This window comes from Phyllostomus discolor, chromosome 3 (genome assembly GCF_004126475.2).
Source record: "Phyllostomus discolor isolate MPI-MPIP mPhyDis1 chromosome 3, mPhyDis1.pri.v3, whole genome shotgun sequence".
Classification (NCBI taxonomy): Eukaryota; Metazoa; Chordata; class Mammalia; order Chiroptera; family Phyllostomidae; genus Phyllostomus; species Phyllostomus discolor.
In genome coordinates, this window is record NC_040905.2 from 203977699 (window position 1) to 203998387 (window position 20689).

The 20689-nt window shown below is 55.1% G+C and overlaps 1 protein-coding gene across 4 annotated transcripts in view; it reads left to right on the top strand.

The window, feature by feature from the left end:
• Positions 1-14737, top strand: part of GSN (gelsolin) — a 48831-nt gene extending 34094 nt beyond the window's left edge. For all 4 annotated transcript variants that reach the window (XM_028508836.1, XM_028508845.2, XM_036022162.1 and 1 more), the window contains 13 exons: positions 288-437; positions 1543-1632; positions 3813-3945; positions 4881-4969; positions 5155-5370; positions 6902-7035; positions 7387-7477; positions 9315-9485; positions 10128-10302; positions 11375-11499; positions 11724-11801; positions 13698-13758; positions 14350-14737. In XM_028508836.1, the coding sequence (XP_028364637.1) occupies positions 288-437; positions 1543-1632; positions 3813-3945; positions 4881-4969; positions 5155-5370; positions 6902-7035; positions 7387-7477; positions 9315-9485; positions 10128-10302; positions 11375-11499; positions 11724-11801; positions 13698-13758; positions 14350-14519 (1683 nt within the window). In that variant the 3' untranslated portion in view covers positions 14520-14737. The remainder of the gene's footprint in view (positions 1-287; positions 438-1542; positions 1633-3812; positions 3946-4880; positions 4970-5154; positions 5371-6901; positions 7036-7386; positions 7478-9314; positions 9486-10127; positions 10303-11374; positions 11500-11723; positions 11802-13697; positions 13759-14349) is intronic.
• The last annotated feature ends 5952 nt before the right edge of the window (positions 14738-20689 follow it).

Below are 20689 nucleotides of genomic sequence, written 5' to 3' on the forward strand. Positions count from 1 at the left end.
ATTGCCGGCTCCTAGGCTATCGATAGACCGAGCTTTGGTGACTATGGCTGGATTGTCTTCCAAATTGGTTGCACCGATTTCTGCTCTCACTAGCAGGCAGACATGTTCACACACATGCTGTGAAAAACACTCGTCCTAAGCCATGCACTCACATAGCCTGTGCACACGGAAGGCACTGCTTGTGCTTGGGTGTGCGCACGCACTCCACAGTCCCCTCCCCACCCTGCACTGGGCAGGGCTTCCAGGAGCGCCGGGCCACTGCCTCACCTGGGGTCCCTGTCTTACAGGACATCTATCAGTGGTGCGGCTCCAACAGCAACCGATTTGAGAGGCTGAAGGCCACGCAGGTGTCCAAGGGCATCCGGGACAACGAGCGGAGTGGCCGGGCTCAAGTGCACGTGTCTGAGGAGGGCTCCGAGCCCCAGGCGATGATCCAGGTACCGACAGCCACGTCCCAGTGGTGCGGGGTGGGGGCCAAGCGTGAAGACAGGGTGCTCTTCATGTTCTTCCATTTAGCAGGCGAGTTTGAGGTGAATTTGATTTTATGCCACACTGGAACTCTCCAGGGAGTGGAGAGGAGCAGCTTCCCCGACAACCCCCAGACTCCCCTGAGAGGTGGGCTGGAGTCCGTGCCCCGGCGTTTGCTGGGGTTGTGAGCCACGCGCTCCAGCTGGGAGGGCCAGACCCCTGAAAGGGGCCGGGGAAGAGCATCTCCACCGCTCTTGAGGACAGACCTGGTGCTGGAGCCCAGTCAGAAAACACAACCAGAGCCCAGTCCCCTCTCGTCTCTTCTGCCTGCTCCTCCTGGCAGTTTATGGCCCCTTTCGTCAACCGTGTGACACGAGTGTCAGTCATTTTGCTTTGTGCACATGCCGACGGGGCCAACCTCACCAGGAAGTGGAGGGGACCACGCCACTTGGCTCCTGCATGGGGGTGTTGGGTTCTGGTGTTCAGGGAGAGGGGGAGGGTGATTATGATGAGGAGGGGCCCAGACACAACTGAGGCTGGGGAGGGGTGGTAGCCGGGGCTGTGAAAGGTCGAGGTAGCCAGGATGGAAGAGTGAAATAGGGAGCCACAAGTTCGAATTCCACTTTGCCACCCCATAGCTGTGTGCATAAGTCACCCCATCTCTCCGGACTTGGGTTTCCTCTTCTGTGACACGAGAGTGGTGATCTGTGCCTCCCAGCATGGGTGTGACCACGTAACGGGGTCCCATAAAGGCACGGGTCGGAAGGTGTGCTCCGTAGCCATAGTTCTCGTTCTTGGACGCCGCAGGAGGAAATGGGGGAGTCACTGTCTGCAGGGCTGTCCTGGAGACAGAGGAGCAGGGCCGACGTGGTTGAGCTCTACCCACGAGAGGCATGTGAGGCAGTGCAGGATGGTTTCAGAGGTTTTTCCCCTCAGTGGAGGGCCACTGTGGATGCCCACATGGTCTCTGCCTGCCCATGGAGGGGTCTCTGTCGGGGGCCCAGGCCTCTCCCTGGGGAAGGAGGCCGCTGGGAGCTCACAGCCACCCTTCGTTCCCTCTCTCCATCTCTGCAGGTGCTGGGCTCCAAGCCCACTCTGCCCGAGGGTACCGATGACACAGCCAAGGAGGATGCAGCCAATCGCAAGCTGGCCAAGCTCTTCAAGGTGGGCCTCCTGTGCTCCGTCTCCCGGGGTCAGGATGGGGAGGCGGGGACTCGGCCTTCCTGAGCTCCACGCGCACAGAGCGCGCCTGGGTGGCCCGGCTTCTGCACGTCTCCAGTGGACACCCGCTATTTTCCTTTGCCTCCTGCACCAAGAGCAAGAGAATGCTGTTGACTGCAGACAGATCTGTGTCGTGCTCATTGGCAGCATGTGGGCAGCCTGCATCCTCTCCCTGGGACGCTGTTTCCCAGTCTGTAAAGTGGGGAGGAGGGCCGTGAAGGGAGCTTTGCAGGGTTTCTGGGAGTCTGCAGAGAAACCAGGCGGGGAGTGTTTTGGGAAGGTACGTGGGGAAATACTACAGAAATGGGCGTGTGTTTGGGGGGTTATGGTTAATGACTTTATTTATAATTCCTTCCCTGTGGTTTTTGAAACTAAACGGAGGCTGCCCTTGAGCTCAGGACCTCTGGCCTGCATAGCTGTGCCACTTGGGTTGGGCCCGGGCCTGTCTGTGGTAAAGTGACAGACTGAGGCACAGATTGTCATTACCTCCAAAGAAAAACCACATTAGTGGCTTTTATCCTGACCAAGTAATACGCGTTCACTGTGAAAATAAAGTAGCAAGCAATACTCAGAAGTATAAAGAGATACAATATACAGGTGATGTATAATAGAGTTTTATACTCGAAACCTAAATAATTTTATTAATCAACGTCCAACAAGTATATATAAATTTATATATATAGTTAATATATAGATATAGCTATAGAGAAAGTTTTACTGATTTAAGATAATCAGTACTATTTTTAGATGTGTTTTAATTGCAAAAGTAACAATACTCAAATTTTAAAAAGTCGGCTTCTCCTCCTCCCCTCTCTGTAGGTTACCACAGTTACATAGTTACTCTTTAGTGAAAGTCCAGATTACCTCTTTCTGTGTCTAATTATATACTTTTCCATCTCCACTGGATATAAGTGGATCCAAACTATTCATGCTGTTCAGTGGCTGTCTTTTCTCCCCTCAGCACGGTCATGAACTTCTGTCTTTACTAGAGACCCACAGAGCCCTTGAGAACAGCTCTGAGGTGTTCTCTGCGGGGAGCGGACGGATTTCAGCACATCCCTAACGATGGGCAGTAGAGGGTGCTTCCTCCTTTTCCGAGGCCAGGCAGTCCCTCTGTGCACTTGGGCTGAGGATGGCAGTAGAGCAAGTTCCCACACAAGGTCACAGGCTGAATAGTGAGTTGGTGATTGAAAGTACTGGTTCTAGAGTCAGAGTCCAGAGTTCGAATCCCAGGCCTAGTACTCTGGGTGTGCAGGTTACTTAACCTCTCTGCCCCTTGGTGTCCTCGGGAATAAAACGGGCATAGTAGTAGCACTACCATAGGGTTGTGGCAAGGAGTTCTGTAATTATACAAGTTATCGGTGCTGGCACACACTATGTACTCACATAATTTTAAAGTTCTGCTACATATTACTAAACTGTACTCTGGAAGGGCTCCCAAATCACCCTACTCAAGTGTTAGAATGTGCCTGTTTACCCAGAGCCTTGTCCACACTAGGTATTATGAATCGAATTTTAGCTAGTATGGTACCTTTTTTTGGTTTGGCTTTTATTTAATTTAATGAACTTTTTATTTTGGAATAGTTTTAGGTTTGCAGAAAAATTGCAAAGATAGTACAGAGGGTTCCCATATACCCTTCATCCAGCGTCTGCTTCACGTTTAGCATAACCAGTTACCTTTGTCAACACTAAGGCATTCGCATTGGTTCAGCACTATTAACTAAAGTACAGACTTTATTCGGATTCCCCAAGTTCTCATTCCAGATTCCAAGCCAGGCCACTGCACTGCATTTAGATTTTTTGCTTTTATTTATTTTTCTTTGACTGGTGAGACTGACTGTCTTCTCAGCCAACTGGACAGTCCTTCTCCGAGGCCGTCGCATCCCTGCATTTTACCCCCTGCCCTTTCCGTGTGCCGTGTCTACGTGACACCCGGGTGTAGGTCACGGATGTGGTTGGACAGAGCAGAAAAGGAGGGGGCCCATGTCCAGGTGTCCCTCTGCCCTGCCATTTGCGGTAGGGGTTGGGGAGTGGGCCAACTCATGTGTTGGCTTGGGGACACCCTCAGGGCAGGCTGAGGCGGTGGAAGTCACTCACCTTCTGGACTCTCCCTTGTCCCCTAGGTCTCCAACGACGCTGGCACCATGTCAGTGTCACTCGTGGCTGATGAGAACCCCTTCGCCCAGGGGGCCCTGAGGTCGGAGGACTGCTTCATCCTGGACCATGGCACAGATGGGAAAATCTTTGTCTGGAAAGGTAACAGGGACTGGCAGGTTCTGCCAGGGCCTCGGGCGGGAGCCACTGCAGCCCGGGGGAGTGCTGTTCCAGGTGCCCGGGGGCGGCGGCAGGCTCCTCAAGGGGAACCAGGAGTCAGACCACAACCCCGGCTTTGCAGTTGACTCGCTGTGTGGTCTTGGGTCCTTTGCTTGCCTCTGTGGGTCTCAGACTTCAGTGTTTCCAAAATGTGTTATAATACCAGTTCTCAGACAGGTTAATTGGCATAATATAAAAAATATGTAAAAAATATATATAGCTTTGTGGTCCAATAAGCTTATTGTCCAAACTGGGTTAAATTATGTCCACAGGTCAGTTTACTGCAGGACTCATAAAATGCCTTTAACTCGCTAATGTACGCTGGGGTTTTCCACAAGGGCCATCTGGTCTCTGTTGGAGAAGCGCTGTGCTGGGGTCCGTGGAACTCTGTGTGGACTGTGTTGGGTGCCGATCGTGGGAGGCTCCCAGAGGATGTTGTCCTAGGCACTTCTGAGTGGACATGTTGGTGTTGCCCTCAGATGTTCTGTGATTAGCCCCAAGGAACAGGACAGAAGGGGAGGGAGGCCATGGGTACGCAGAGAATGGCAGAGAGAGGGACCGAGAGTTGAGCATTTGTGGCTATCATCATATCATCATCATCATCATCGTCATTGTCATCATCTGGGCTCCTTGGACTTGGGGACTGAGGGCTGATGTCCAGGCACAGGGCTGCTCTGCGGGTCGGGACAGACGTCAGACTGTGGAGTCGAGGGGGCCTCCCCCACACCAAACCAGGGAAAGGTGGCCCAGGGGGAGGACGGGTCTGAGTGTGCGGTGTGCGGGCTTCGGAGTCGTTGGGGCAGAGATCGCTTTTCCCCTTGCTGAGTGGGCTCTAAGGCACTGCTGACCCAGGCCCCTCATCCTCCATCTGCTGACAGGCAAGCAGGCCAACATGGAGGAGAGGAAGGCTGCCCTCAAGACGGCCTCTGACTTCATCTCCAAGATGAACTACCCCAGGCAGACCCAGGTGAGTCTGGAGTCAGGTAGGAGAGCGAGGGCGGGTCCAGTCGGTGTGAGAAAGGGCTAGGGTAGGGTGGGTATCCTCCCTCAGTGTGGACTGGGAGTCTGAGGCTCCCCAGGGACCCCTGCGGGTGGTCCCTGTCCTGGGGGTTTCAGTCCAGTCACGTTCTACTCTTCCCTGGCCTCCTTCAGGTCTCTATCCTTCCTGAGGGTGGCGAGACCCCGCTGTTCAAGCAGTTCTTCAAGAACTGGCGGGACCCAGACCAGACAGATGGCCCAGGCTTGCCCTACCTCTCCAGCCACATTGCCAATGTGGAGAGGGTGCCCTTCGATGCCTCCACCCTGCACACGTCCACCGTCATGGCCGCCCAGCACGGCATGGATGACGACGGCACAGGCCAGAAACAGGTAACCTCGGGGCTGGGGGGCATGTCCAGATCCCGCTCTCGCTCCCTCCAAAGTGCCGACACTTTGGTTGGGCCTCAGAGTCTGTAGGAATTTGCTGCCAGAGAGGAGCCGTGGGCCTCGCAGGCAGGAAGCCATCCCGGGAGCCTGGTGCTGAGAGCACCCTCAAGGAGGGGCATTGAATGCCGTGTCCAGGGCTGTGGACTCACCCCTGTGACTTGTGGGTGTTTGTGAGCACAGGTTTTTCCTTTTTCTTTCTTTAAAAGTAGAAATGTGTTGGGCTCAGTTCTGTGCTTTCGCAACTCTCTGTAAATCGATTGGAGGGAAGAAAATGAAGGTGGAGACCCTGTAGAAATTGTTACAATAGTTTAGGGAGGAGATGGTGACCTTGACAGCAGGAAGGTCACAGCGAAGATGGAGAAGAGTAGGGTGGGGGTCAGAGATGTTTATGAGGTAGAGTCTGCTTCTGGAAAACATGGATTCCATTCCGCATGATAGAAATAGCAAAAAGTTAATTTTTATTTATTATTGTTTGTGTTATTGGTATTCTTCATTCATTTATTTATTCATTCATTACTTGAGTGGGAGGGGAGGATGCAGGGAGAATGTCCAGGGTGGGGCAGTGTGGAAGGAGCCCTGGCAGCCTTGCTGTGTGACACTGGGCAGGTTACTTAACCTCTTTGAGCTGAACTTTTTTTCCACCTGTAGAATGGGGTTTAATCCCATTCCATCACCTTCAGGAATTTTCAAGGTCAAGAGATTGCAGGCTTCTGTTTGCTGAGACTGAAAGGGTTCAATGTCTCTGTAGTACCACCAGGTGGCGCTGTAGGGCCTCGTGGCCACCTGGGAAAACAGCTTGGAAAAGAGATCTGCTAGCAGGGATCCACCCTGAGGTCACTTAGTGATGCCCCTGCCTCTGGAGGTGATCTGTAAAGTCCAGACAATTCTCTGGAGGTGATCTGTAAAGTCCAGACAATTCAATCATGATGCAGATAATGTGATATTAGTGATAACAACAATAATAATCCTAATAGTAAGAGCAATCACCCTGTGTCAGTTTCTGCTAGACTTTCACGAATAAACTCACTTGATTTTTACGACAGCCTCCCAAGGTGGGTACTCTTATTATTCCCAGTGTTCACGTGAGGAAGCTGAGGCGCATGCAATTTAAGCCAGTCGTCCCAAGGCACACAAGCTTGAAGGAGGCGGGCTGTGTATACTGACCTGCTCTCTCAGCCCTCATGTGTCACGCTTGCGGGAAGCTCATTCGGTGTGCCACCTTGCCGCTGGCAGTCCCTGGGCCAATTGCTCCGAGGAGCACGGATGGAGCGGGGCAGGGGTGCAGTGTCAGGGTTGGAGCAGGACACACAAGTGGCTCTGTGATTTGGGTAACTTATTTGACTTCAGGCTGAGCCCAGGTGGAGCCATCTATAAAGCTCTTGTCCCATAGTGGAGCCTCAGGGTGGTTTCCCAGCTGGCCTGAATCTGGGGGTGCAGGCGCCCCTCCATGCTGAGACCAGCTTTGCCCCGGCAGATCTGGAGAATTGAAGGCTCCGACAAAGTGCCAGTGGATCCCACCACGTATGGGCAGTTCTACGGTGGTGACAGCTACATCATCCTGTACAACTACCGTCATGGCAACCGTCAGGGACAGATCATCTATAACTGGTGAGGGGCCGGGGCCGCATGCCACGGGGCGGGCTGTGGGAGGCACCAAGCGTGGGGGGCAAACAGGGCTGGGAGATGTGTCTGAGGGCGTTGGGAGGCTCCCATCCGGGGGGGCAGCACCTGAGCTGGCGTTTGTGTAGCAGATTCCCTGCTGCTCCGTGCTTGGGTCGACCCCAGCCTTTTGTTATTAGGAACATTGCCGTGGTTGCTCTTCACAGAATCACTTGCCCTCTCTGCATGTCAGTTTGATTCCCCGTAATCGGGAGGTGTGTGGGCTTCTCAGGTCCAGGCCCAGGGTGAGACTCAGGACTCTGTGTGAGCCCTGGTGCTAGGCATTATTTCCTCTTCCAGGCAGGGTGCTCAGTCCACCCAGGACGAGGTCGCTGCCTCTGCCATCCTGACCGCCCAGCTGGATGAGGAGCTGGGAGGTACTCCTGTCCAGGTGAGCCCGGTCTACTGCCCCTTTGGGTCACACCGAGGGCCTTGTCCATCTGTTCACTCATCTGTCTGACTGTCCATCCACCCCACAAACACTGATGAGGGCTCCCATGTGCCTGGCACCGCGCCTGTGGCCATGAGCACACAGACCTGCCCCTGCCCTGATGGGGTTTCCAGTCTAGGGAACAGAGCAGAGAGACATTCAGCACACACACACACACACACACACAAATAGGTGCATCTACACACACTGGAGATCAGTCACACATGGGGCGTGTGTGGCTAGTGGAAATGCTAAGATGCTGTAGGAGGGATGCAGGAGAGGCAGCCTGGTGAGCAGCTCGGACCTGCCCACAGGGGCAGCCTCTTAGGACTGAGTCCTGTCTTCACCTGTGGGCACCCCTGGGCAAGTCACAGAGCCTCTTTATACTTCTGTGTTCTCGAACGGGGGATAACAACAGCCCCTCTGATCTGAGTGCTGTGCGGCCGAAGGGTTAATATTTGTAAAGCACTCAGCACCAAGCCTGGCCCGTAGGAGGCCGCCTATACGTGCATGTTGAGTCTAGGGACATGGATCCCAGGTGGGATCTGACTGGATTAGAGAAGGCCCCTACCCTCACCCTCCTGAGAGAGGGACTTTTCAGCTGGGGCCCAACAGATGACTAAGAGCTGACCAGGTAAAGAGTAAAAAAAGGAAAGCACTTTCTGGGCAGAGGGAAGAGTGTATGCAAAGGCCCCGAGGTGGGAGGAGACACTGGGTGTTAGAACGATAGGAGTCTGGAGAACCCAGAAGCCAAGGCGAGGATGCTGACCTTGGCCCTGAGAACGAGGGGATGTTGTTGAAGGATAACTGATGTGAGGTGACTCCAGGGTCTGAAAGGTTCTCCTGGCTACAGTGTGGGGTCCTGGAGGGCAACGGAGCCAGGCTGGGGAGATAAAGGGGAAGGAGACAGACTTCTCTTTCCTCTGTTTTACACTTGGAGCGGACAGGGCTCTAGGTTCAGGTCCAAGGTTGGTGCCCTGAACTCTGTGACACTGGAGTCCCCTGGGTACCGGGCACCCCGTGGGATGATCACTGTTCTAGCTCGCTTGACCCCAACAGCAGCCTTGGGGGCAGCCTTCCTGGCCCCATTTTACAGGGCAAGACCCTGAGAGGTTGAGGCACGAGCCTGGATTCTCACTGGGAGGGCGGTGCTGGGGCCTGAGCTCTAACCCAGCAGTGGTGGGTCCTACTGGGAAGTGACCACAGTGCCCCCAGCATGCACATGAGATTTTGCTGCTAGATTTAGTTCTCAGGGCCACAGCAGGGACCAGAGTGGGCGCAGGGGCAGGAGCGGATGCGATATATCTTGGCGGACACCTGCAGCCTGCCTCTGGGGCGCCCTGGCGGTGCGGGAGGGTCCCTCCTGCTCTGGAAGGTTGTGTTCTCACCACTCCACTGGCTCTTGTGCCTGGAGCTGACATCACTGTCCTGGAAGCATGTCCATGAACCATCCCTGCACTTCCATTTAAGGGTATATTTGCAAACGTGGGCTCTCTTGCTTCTTGGACTAGACTCAGGGTCAGCAAGGCAGGTTCTCTGGGGAGGGGAGAGCGACTGATGCAGTGCCCGGGAGACCACAGGTCAGAGCGGCCTCTCCAGTTTTCCTGGAACTCCCCTCCCCTCCCCCCCCAGCCCTGTGTGCTCAGGGCCAGCTCCATCCCACACATGTGTGCACGTGACGGCCTCGTCTGCGGGGTCGGCCTGGGCTGTGCTGGCCCAGGAGGGAGGGTGGGTGCAGTTCCACACAGAGGAACAGATGCCCCTACTTCCCTGACTTTTTCTCCTGTCTTCCCACCAGAGCCGTGTGGTCCAAGGCAAGGAGCCTGCCCACCTCATGAGCCTGTTTGGCGGGAAGCCCATGATCATCTATAAGGGTGGCACCTCCCGCGAGGGCGGGCAGACGGCCCCCGCCAGCACCCGCCTCTTCCAGGTCCGGGCCAGCAGCTCTGGAGCCACCCGAGCTGTTGAGGTAACTGACGCCCAGGCCATGCACCCCAGGAGGGTGTGGCTTCCCCAAAACTTCCCAGGCTTGCCACACAGATCTCTGGGCACAGGATTGGGAGGGGCTGGATGGGGGGTTAAGAAGCAGCGTTTTGTACCTTCCTGCCCTGGCAGCCGGATTTTATGTCTTAGGCTTTCCCGTTTCAAGGATGCCCGGTGCCCCTTGAATGTCTTCCATAACAGGGAGCTCACTACTCACAAGTAGTTCGTTCTTCACAATCTGGACACTGTTCCTGATGGAATTCAGTTGGCTACTGTCCCTTTTGTGGTGGAAGGAGCACACCCAAACATAATCCTACGGTCTGAGCAGCCTAGAGGAGAAGGGGACTATCACCTCCTCTATTCTGGGCATTCAGCCTCTGTTAATGCAGCCCCGAATTCTAGAATCACCTTGGCTAGCCACAGGGCACTAGGGACTCTGGACGTCAGCCGAGCCTCTCAGTGTCCGCAGTCTGTGCCTTCAGCGGCTGGGATAGTGAAGGCACAGCAGCTGGGGGCTTGTGCTCGTCCAAGTCCCCCCCTGAGCTGGCCCTGCTGCAGGGTCCTGGGCCGTGAGAAGGGGCTGAGGGCATTCTGTCTGATTCCTGTTAACTGAGCACTGTCCTCCCAGATAATGCCCAAGGCTGGTGCGCTGAACTCCAACGATGCCTTCGTCCTGAAAACCCCCTCCGCGGCCTACCTGTGGGTGGGCGTAGGAGCCAGCGAGGCGGAGAAGACCGGGGCTCAGGAGCTGGTCCGGGTGCTGCGGGCCCAGCCTGTGCAGGTGGCAGAAGGCAGCGAGCCAGGTAGGAAGGAGCAAGGAGCCTGCTGCTCACCGTGAGCTGTCAGCTTCCCTATGTTCTTCTTTGCCGGGGGGGGGGGGGGGGGGGGGGGGGCTCTATATCCTGCACTCCCTCCTCAGTGCCTGTCTGCTAAAGAGTGTTAAATAAAAGGCGCTGGATGAAAGGAGGGCTTTGGTGAGTGAGAGAGCGGCCTCCAGGAATCGGAGAGTGGGGAGCTGAGCCTGGGCCGGGCAGTCAGGGAAGGCTTGCGGGGCCGGGGCGGGGGGGGGGGGTCAAGCGTGAGGAAGGAGGTCAGAAAGACTGAGGCAGGAGTGACAGCCTCCCAGGGCCAGCGGCCTCTTCTGACCCTTGCCCCCCCCCCGCCCCGTCCAGCGGTGCCACGGACCTCCTCCGATTCCAGAACGGAGGTCAGGAACACCGTTCTGTGCCACCTTCTGCTCTTGCTTTTGAGCTCACTGCCTCCTGCTTGGTGCTGAACAGGCCCGGGGAAGAGCAGCCTGTCCAGTGAGACCTTCTGAGAGGACAGGCGTGCTCTTTATCTGCCAGGTCCAGCTTGGTGGCCGCTGGTCACGTGGGGCTAATGAGCACTCGGAATGTCCGTGGGGGGAATGAGTGAGAACGAGGGACTGAATTGTCCGTTGTATTTGCTTGTAATGAACTTAAGAGTTAAAGAGTCCTGTGTGGACGGAGCAGTACAGTGGGAAGAATGGGGATTGGAGTCCGGGGAGACCCGCCACTCGCGCACTAGCTGTGCACCGCTGAGCGTGCGGCTGCGTCTCGGAGCCTCGGAGCCGCAGCCCGCCCCTCGGCTGAGTGGGGACCATTGTTCCTGTCCTGCAGCGCCGCGGTCGGTCTCCAGCCGGAAGTAGTCCCGACTGTGCGTCCGCTGCCACGGGGCCCTCACTGGGCTCTGTGTGGTCAGCTTGGAGCCCCTCTTTGGCCCCTGGGATTTTAAGCTGGAGGGTGGGGACCAGAAGCGGTGGGTGCTGTAGGGCAGGGTTTGTCCCAGCGTCTGATGAGAAGGGCTGGCGAGGCCAGCGTGTCAGTGGGCTGTTTGTGTGGCCTCCCCTCACAGACAGCTTCTGGGAGGCCCTGGGTGGGAAGGCTGCCTATCGCACTTCCCCACGGCTGAAGGACAAGAAGCTGGACGCCCACCCTCCTCGCCTCTTTGCCTGCTCCAACAAGATCGGACGTTTTGTGGTGAGCCCCCCCCCCCCCCCGCTTTCCCTTGGGGAGGAGGCATGTGCCAAGGAGTGGGACCCCAGGCAGCAGGGGCAGAGACAAGCAGATCTGGTGGCCCAGCACAGAGGAAGGAGCCCCCTGCTGGCCAGAGCCGGCTCTGCAACTCCTTTGTGGGGAGCCTTTCCCAGGGAGGGAAGAGGGCTGGCGGTGTGCTTTCCGTTAACCTCTCTGTTCTTTCCCAGATCGAAGAGGTCCCTGGCGAGTTCATGCAGGAAGACCTAGCCACCGATGATGTCATGCTGCTGGATACCTGGGACCAGGTGGGTAAAGGGCAGAAGGTGAAGGCTCTCTGGGCCCGAGGGAATGGGAGGACCTAGACTCCCAGCTCTAAGGTGGGCAACTGAAGGACTTTGAAGTGCCAGGTGTTACTGGAGACACACGAGCTGCTGCAAGCCGCTTCCCCTTGTTCCCCTTTCGAGCCTGCTCAGGCACAGGTGGGAGGGGTGGTGCCTACTTTGCATACCCCAGCAAGGTGTGAGGGAATGGAGATAAGCCCCCTTGCAAAGAAGGCGGAAGCACTGAAGCATTATACAAATGCAAATCAGATGGCCAGCATTCTCTCCCAGGCCTTTAGGAAGTGTGAACTCTGACTCTAAAAATGTCAGTGAAGAAAGTTGCACGTAGCAGCAGCATGTCCTGCACACGTGTGAACGGCCCGGGTCACCTGGAGGTTTCGACACACATGTCCTCCTGCTCTAGAGGACTCTGGGCTCTCGCCGCTGCATCTTGTAGGCCAGGCCGTTGTGTAGGACCTGGCGGGGGGGGGGGGTGCCATTCATGCACCCGGCCAGTACAGGGGGGCACAAGCAGGTTTACGGTTGCATGCGGGTTACGATTATTACAATCGCTTTATTAACTGTGTGTTGCCTACCCATAACTGTAAACCTACTTTTGCCCACCCTGTATTACCTGGTGGGGACCTGCTTGGTGGCAGACACTCTTCTAGGTGCTGGGGACAGAGCTGTAAAGAAAGAAGACATTTCTCTGCCCCCACAGGGCTTTCTTCCTGTGGTGGTGGCAGTTGGTGGCCCTTGCTGTCAGGTCGGCTGTCCCCAGGGTTGTCAGGGGCAGAGACAGCAGCCACGCAGGCACGGGACACCCTTCTCCCCACAAGCGTCCTGGGATCCCAGGTTGGGAGGGCAGCACGAGAACGTTTGCAGCTCGAGCTAGCCAGCCCCTGTCACCACCGGCTCCACTGGCTGCCTGATGCATTCATGTGTGTGTGTGTGTGTGTGTGCACGCGTGCACTTCACCAGCTTTTGTGAACTGCTGCAGTGTGGGGATCCTAGGATGAGCAAAAAGGACCACCCGCCGCGGAGAGGCCAGGGCAGTAGGGAGCACATGCAAACAGAGCCATAAAGTGGTTTTTTATTGCCCAGCACTGTTTTATCAGTGACAGGTGCTTTTAAATATTTTAGATATCCATAAACATGGGTGATACGTAAAAACCAGGTGAATAGGTTTTTTTTTTGTTGTAACAAAACTTGTGAGAAGACTCAAAACGGCAGTTGTGGTGGTAAATTGTTCTCATTCCCAGCCTCAGGCCCGTGTCGGCCCGGGCACACAGAGACCGGCGCCTAGCAGACTCTCGCTCAGCGGATGTTTGTCAGATGAATTCCGCCTGTGGGCACGTGTTTGGCGGCTCACTTGTTGACAGATAATTGCCTGTAAAGGGATAATTCATGAGCCTCTTGAAGGGGCCTCCAACTCAGGGCACCCGGTTGGTGGTGTTAACGAGTGACGCAGGCTGGGGAGGGGAGACATGAAGGAGTGGTGGAGTCTGAGGCAAACTGGAACTTCCCGTCTCGAGGGGCAGCCTCTGCTCGGCTTCCTCCGAGTGAGGGGGAAGGCTCCTGGTGGCCAGATCCCCCAGGTTTCCCAGAGAAGTCGTAAATCTAGATTTAACATAGTCAGCTGGCAGCTAAATTTGTCCGGAAGAATGTTGCAGACCGACATAGGGTGACGAGTGGGCAAACAGAACGTGTTTGCCCGTCACTGGTTTGCAGCGTCTGTTCCAAGTCCTTCTAGTCGTCTGTGGGCTCTGTCAGCTGGGGGTGTGTCCAGACCCCACGCCTGGAACCTCCCTGGACTCTGCCGCCGCCGGTGAGTTTGGCCAGCACGCCTCATGCTCTTTTTACTTCACATCTCCCCTCTAGGTCTTTGTCTGGGTTGGAAAGGATTCTCAAGAAGAGGAAAAGACGGAAGCCTTGACCTCTGGTGAGGACCCAAGTCTGCCCCTGTGTCTGTTTCACGGGAGGGGTGGGAGCCTAGGAGTTCGGGATGGTGGGGTGGAGACTTCCTTACTCGAGGCCCCTCCCTCGTGAGCTCTGCCTGCGGTGGGGAGAGAACAGCCCAGTTCCTTCAGAGAGCCCGAGTTCGTGCCAGGGAAAGGAAGGAAGCGATAGCAGCTGCTTCAAGTTCCCGGAACACCCAAAGCCTTGAACTTGTTAGGGTTTAGGTGACAGAAAGCAGATCCTTGGCTGCTCAGTGGACCTGATTTGGGGGCTGGGAATCCCAAACCTGGTTTTTTAATATCTCCCAGCAGGGGGCAGCAAGAAAAAAGTGATCCCAGCTTCGTAAGGCAGGAGGTTAAACTGGAACCCGTCCGGTCCTGTGTTCCGGGGCAGGGGGGTGGAAGAGTCATGTGCCGTTGCCTTTCAGGGGTTAGTGGTGTCCAGTGAAGAGACTGGGCCTCAGGGACAGTAGGGCCAGAACCGCCTTAGGTCACTCCCGCTCTGAACGGCCCCTCCCTGGCGAGGGGGGCACTCAGGGCCTCTGGGTTTTCTCTCCTTGCACGTGCGTCTGCAGCCAAGCGGTATATCGAGACGGACCCAGCCAATCGCGATAGGCGGACCCCCATCACCGTGGTCAAGCAAGGCTCCGAGCCTCCCTCTTTCGTGGGCTGGTTCCTCGGCTGGGATGACAACTACTGGTCTGTGGACCCCTTGGACAGGGCCCTTGCCGAGCTGGCCGTCTGAGGAAGGGCAGGTCCCATCCCTGTCCCTGGTCAGTGCCTTCTAGAACTTCAACGAGACCTCATAGCAAGGCCACTCAGATTTGTGTGTGTGTCTGTGTTTTTTTTTTTTTACAGTAGCCAAAAACAGCCCTGCAGAAATTCAGGGTCCCATCAAAATTGTCTCAAGTATCTGTGCTTTTGGGAATTGAATTCAATAAAAGCTTTTTTGAAGTGTGTTAACCTGCTGTGGCTCAGTGCGTCCTGGTAACGATTCTGAGGATCCCCAGGGAGGGGCTCCGTTCACCCCGTGTGTTAATCCTGGTCCTTCCAGAAGCAGGTGCTAAACCGAGACGAGGTGTGCACAGGTTGTACTGGGGGAATCGCCTGTGTGGGAGGAAACAGAGGGACCCGGGGAGGGCAGAGGAGCCGCCAGACCCCAGGGCCCATCTGAGCCCAGTGGAGGGGAGGGAGCGAGCTTGGGTGGATGCAGCTCACACAGCTGCGCAGTCCAGGAAGGCTCGAGGAAGCTTCTGCAGAATCCTTGAGCTGCAGTAAAAAAATATGTTTTATTGGTATGGTCCCATCGTGTGAGTTTTTGTGTGTGTGATAAAGTAGACATAACATAATACATACCATTGTGAGATCACTTATACGTGGACGACTCAGGTGGCTTTAAATACCCTTTACCATGTTGTGTAGCCGTTCCCAGACCATGGTCATCGTCTCCAACATAAAATCGGCGTCCGTTACACAATAATATCTTATCCCCATCCCCGCCCCCACCATTCTCTTAGCCCCTTGTAACCTTCCCTGTACTTCGTGTCTGGATGAATATGCCTGTTCTAGGTGCCCCGTATGAGTGGGGTCGCAATATGTGTCCCCTGTGTCTGGTTTATGTCACTTGGCACGCTGTTTTCAAGATCCATACGTTTCGCATCGCATGTAAGAAAATTTCATTCCTTCTTGTGACTGTGTGACATTCCTCGGACTGTGTATGGGTGCGCCCCTTTTTCCAGAGAATCAAGTTAGGCCACTTCGCTTTTTTTTTTTAAAGATTTTATTTATTTATTTTTAGAGAGAGAAGGGAGGGAGGGAGAGAGAGAGAGAGACAGAGAAAGAGAAATATCAGTGTGTGGTTGCTGGGGGCCGTGGCCTGCAACCCAGGCATGTACCCTGACTGGGAATTGAACCTGGGACACTTTGGTTCGCAGCCTTCGCTCAATCCACTGAGCTATGCCAGCCAGGGCTGCCACTTCACTTTTATGAACGATCCGCGTCAGTGCAGTAACGGCTCCTGTGTGAAAAAACCTTCCGATTTCCTTTGGTTAACGGAAAGACGTCCTCACCCAGGTCTCTGGGAAAGGCTGAGCAGTGTGACTTCGGCTTTTGGAAAGCAGAGGGTACTCTTTGCTTTACGCCATGTTAGCACAGGAAAGGTTTCATAGGAATGCCCTGATTTCGGACAGCGAGGGGAGCCCGCGTAGCACACTTTATTCTCCTGTTGACGGACAACCGGGCCCTTTCCGCCCCTGGCTGTTGTGAACAGCGCTGCCGTGAACGTCGGCGTGCAGGTGTCCGTTAGGTCGGGGTTGGTGTGAAGCCAGGACCCGCTCAGCCAGCGAAGGAATCGTGAGTCTCCAGGGAGGGTGTGTCCCAACTCCCCAGGACACTCCCACATTGCAAGGCATGGCCTTGGAGCGCTCGTAGGGATGGCATTCGAAGCCGGCAGCTGGGGCTCCTTCCGTGGAGGGGAAAGTTGGCAAGGTGCACCCTCGTAGCCACCACACCGTGGAACACCTGCCCCAACCTTCCCAGCCTCCTTCGGTTCCCATGAGCTTGGGTGCGCCAAAGTCATTCTGCTGCCCCGAAGCTCTTGGGAGGTGTCCCTGAAGGCTCCCAAAATCTGCTGCCTTTGGGGTTTGGGGGAGGGACTTCCTCTGTGCCCCCCTTGGTCCCCTGAGCCCTGACTCGCTGCTCGTGCTTGATTGTCACAAGGCCGCTCTTGGACCTTCCCAGGGACTTGTGCCTGTACACCTGCTGTGTGTGGAGGTTCCGAACCCTCCGAGCAGCCGCTGGGGGCCAGGCCCCATCGCCTCCCCTCTATCCTTCTGGTCTTTTCTCACCGTGTTTTCCCCATTTTGCCCCATGCCGCCCCCCTAGCCCCAACCCAACCGAAGTTACGAGGTGACAAAAACCAGTGTGAGGGTGTGTGTGGTGGGAAGAGTGTGTATGTATTCACACTTTCGTTTTCAAAGCTGGCCGGCCACCCAAATTGCCCAGGGAGCTTTTTAAAAGGATAGGTTCCCCAGGGGCCCTGCCTCCCGAGAGGCCGATGCAGCACAGAAGTGATGCTGGTCGTGGAGAAGTTTTCCAGGTGGAGCCCGGGAAAGTCCAGTTGAGTCAGGTGGCATGTGCCCGAAGTGCAAAGACGGGAACTGTGACGGGGGTGTTACCCTCAGGGACAGACAACAGACTCTCCCTGGGGCAGGGGGTGGGGGTGCTAGGCCTGAGCTGAGAGTTTGTGAAGGGCCTGGAGTGCCACGTGAAGGGGTTTGGACTTGACCTTGTGATGCCTGCCTGCCTGCCTCACCACACCTGCGCCGTGGTCAAAGCAATCGACTTGACAAATGGGAAGATCTGGAACAAAAGCAGCATTTAGCACCTGGAGCTTCCGGGGCCTTCACTGGAGGCTGCTGGGGGCTGTTTGGACGAAGCCAGCTCACACCCTGGAAGCCTCCGGGAGGCGGGGCTCCAAGCGGACCCGCCCACGTGCTCCGTGTTCGCACTGACTGGCACTCAAGGTGGTTTACGGGCGCACTTCGGTGTGTTGGGGGCTGCGGCTCGGCTCGGAGAGAGCCCTGCAGTGCTCTGGGAAAGGGAGTTTTCAGAAACAGCTGAATTTCTTGGACTTCTTTTGCCCCCTTCCTCGGGGGCAAAGTAATGAGTCAGGAACACTATCAGTCACCTCAGCCATGCAGTTTCCTTTGCTGACGGTTTCTGAGAGACCCCGGACTCCACCTGCGATGGGGAAGTCACTGTGAAAGGTCATGACGGGTGCCACAGGGCTGTGTCTTAAAAGAGAGGGCCCTGGGCTGGGATCCTCGGGTCCTATGTCGGGCAGTTCGGTTCGACGGATGTTTATCATGTACCTTGTGCCAGGCAGTGGGCAAGACACTGGAGAGAGCATAGAAACTGTCTCAGGAGCCCCAACTTCCCCACCTGCACAGTGGCGCTGGTGTAGTAAAACAGCGCCCAGCTGGAGGTGCTGTGCTGTGGTGCTGACCCGCTGGGCTTTGGAGTCCGACCTGAGCTCGTCCTCGCTCCCCCGCTTACCAGCAGTGCGACCTCACCCCCACTCCTGGTAGCTTCCTTGGCTGCGAAGTGGAATCAGAACGTTGCTTACATGCTGGGATTCTTTATGGGGAGGAAGGGGGGTGTGGCTTAGCAACATGCCTGGCCCATAGTAAGTGCAGAAAAATGGTAAAAAAATAAAATAAAATAAATCCCCTTCTTTTTCTGTGTGTCACTAAAGAGCCTAGCCCACAGCAGGACCTAACATACATCCACGGAGGTAAGGACTGTGGGTTAAAGGTCATTTTTGCCCGTAAGCAATGGAAAGCCAACCTGAACCAAATTAAACAGTAAGCACACTCGCGTGCCCTCCTGCACGAAAGTTTACCATCTGGGGGGACCTTCTCGGTGGACAGAAACTGCTGGGCCTGTCTGGGGGCCCATTACTCCTCTTGGCTCTGCCGTGCCCGAGCTGGTCGTGGGATAGCTGCAGGGGTTCTGGCTCTCACAGCCACCCAGGGCGATGCCCAGAGGAAAAGAGAAGGGGTGGTTTCTAGTTTTCCCAGAAAAGAGAGGAGGAAGTGTTCCCCGCTCCACAGAGAATCTCTGCTCTGGTCTCCAGAGCCCATAGAGAGTCACGTTACTATTTCCGACGGATCAGGGGCCAGTTAGATTGATCCGGGTGAGGGGATCCAGGCTCGGGGGTTGAATTCCTCTTCCCCTGGAGGGAGAGTGCTAAGGCGAGGCGCCTAAGCAGAGTCATGCTTCCTAGGATGGAGGAAGGGGGTAAATAGGTGATCGGTCGATGGCCACTTCCGTTGGAGACTTTTTGAGGGCCAGATTGCTGAAAATGATCATTAATAGTAATGGTTCCTTAGTCTTGTGGCCTCCAGTAACTTCCAGAGGAATTGACTTCCGGCCTATTATTTCTAGAACCTTTAAGGGCAGATTCCCAGCCTCCATTGTAGTAACTGACTTTCCAGAGCTTTCTAAAACCTCAGATTTATCATTGGTTTCAATTTCCTTTCTCAACAAACTGTTCTGGCTATTGGGGTGGATTGAAAAGGGCCATATCGTATCAGCAGGTGTGAATCTTTTAGGCCACAGGTGGCAAACACAAGGCCCGTGGGCCGCATCTGGCCCTCCACCTTGTTTTATCTGACCCGGCACCTTGTTTCTACCTGGCAGCAGCGCCGAGCTCTCGCTTGTTAAGGAGTAGTTACATTTATACACAGTCCTAAAATTACATTCAGCCCTCGAGGACAACCACGAGGCTGATGTGGCCCCCGGTGAAAATGAGTCTGATACCTCTGCTTTAGGCAAAAGCCAGCCTGATCTGGGCCCAGCTGCTGAAAAGTTTGAAGATGTTAGAGATTATCTGGTCCAGTGGTTCTTAAATCCTTCGACGGGCAGCATGGTGGGGTCAGCGCGTGCCCTGAGGTTGGTTGCAAGCAAAGCTGTGCTCTGTAGCTCCCAGCACACTCTCACAAGGTCTGAGACCCACACAGGTGGAGTCCAGCTTCTCACGTTACAGGTGAGGCAGATGAGGCTCAGAGGAGGGTCTGGGGTGGTGGGGAAGGCACTCCAGGGCAGTGATTTTAACACGGGATCTGTAGAATCCTATGAGATGCTTCAGTGATTTTATGAATATTTGATACTATTTTTAAAGCGATAATAAATATCAGACACTTGGAACAAAATGGAGAAATTAACTGAATGTAGAGACTGATTTAAGACTGTAATTGTCTTTTGTAACTTTGACTATTGTTTTTTAAAACAGCCTCATGGGTTGACATGAACAAATGTTAGATGTGTGAATTTTAAGAATTCATCCTGATAAAAGACACTTTCAATCTTTTCCCAATGTACAGTTTCCCTCGGAAAAGAGTGCGGGGGGGATTGCTGCTAAACAGAAGTTTGAAAACCGGAGGCTCACTGTTTACCAGCTGAGCAAGCTTGGGGGGACCTGGTGCCGTGAGCACCACGGAAACCACACGGTGCAAAGGGCCACGGAAGCTCGAAGGGCCGAGGAACCTGGGTTTCCTCCAGCTCAGGCTAGTGTGTTGTTACACTTGATGGTTACAAACCCCCAGTCTATGCCCCTCACTTGGACTCCACTTTGACCCTGGTCTGAGGGCGTAACGCTGAAGTTCTAATGAACTCTGAGTCTTGCAAAGTCGTTTTCTACAGGTACAGTGACCACCGCTGGGGGTGCGTGTGTGTGGGGGGGTGGAGGCAGGCACTGTCCCGTGAAGATGCATTTTGACACCTCGAGTCTTTGGCATTAGACAGTCCATGTTTATTCCCAGCTCTGCTCCTTACCAGCCACGTGACTCTGGAAGTTTTAACCTTTCAGCATCAGAGTTCTCATCTGTAAAATGGGGACCATGAAGTATCTCCACCAAGCTGTCTTGAGGATAAAATGACAGAATGCCTGTATGAGTATTTGAGCACAGAGCCGGGTACCTGGTGCTCCACAGATGGTAACCATCGATTCAAGACGGTTCTTCAAAGGTGGAATGTTGCAGGTGACACCCACTGGTTTTATATCATCGATTTTGCCTTTGTAAGTCGAGGGTCTGCCCAGGTGAGCAGCTGGGTGGCAGCAAGAAGCGAGTCCTCTCTTGCTTGCTTGGATTAAGGCAAAGGGAAATGAAACCAGCGGAGGTTTCGGGGGTGCAAGGACTCAAACTCTCTGGGGAAGTGGGGGGGGGGCGCAGGTGCACCAGAGCGAGAGGTGCCAGATGGGCTGCCGTAGCCTCTTCTCTTCCCCTGGCCCTTGAGGAGCACATGATAAAGCCATGGCAGGCAGCATGGGACTGGGGCATCTCTGCTCCACCTCTGGAAAACGAAAACCACGTGCACTGGATGCAGGAAGAAGCAGGCTCTCACCCCAAGAAA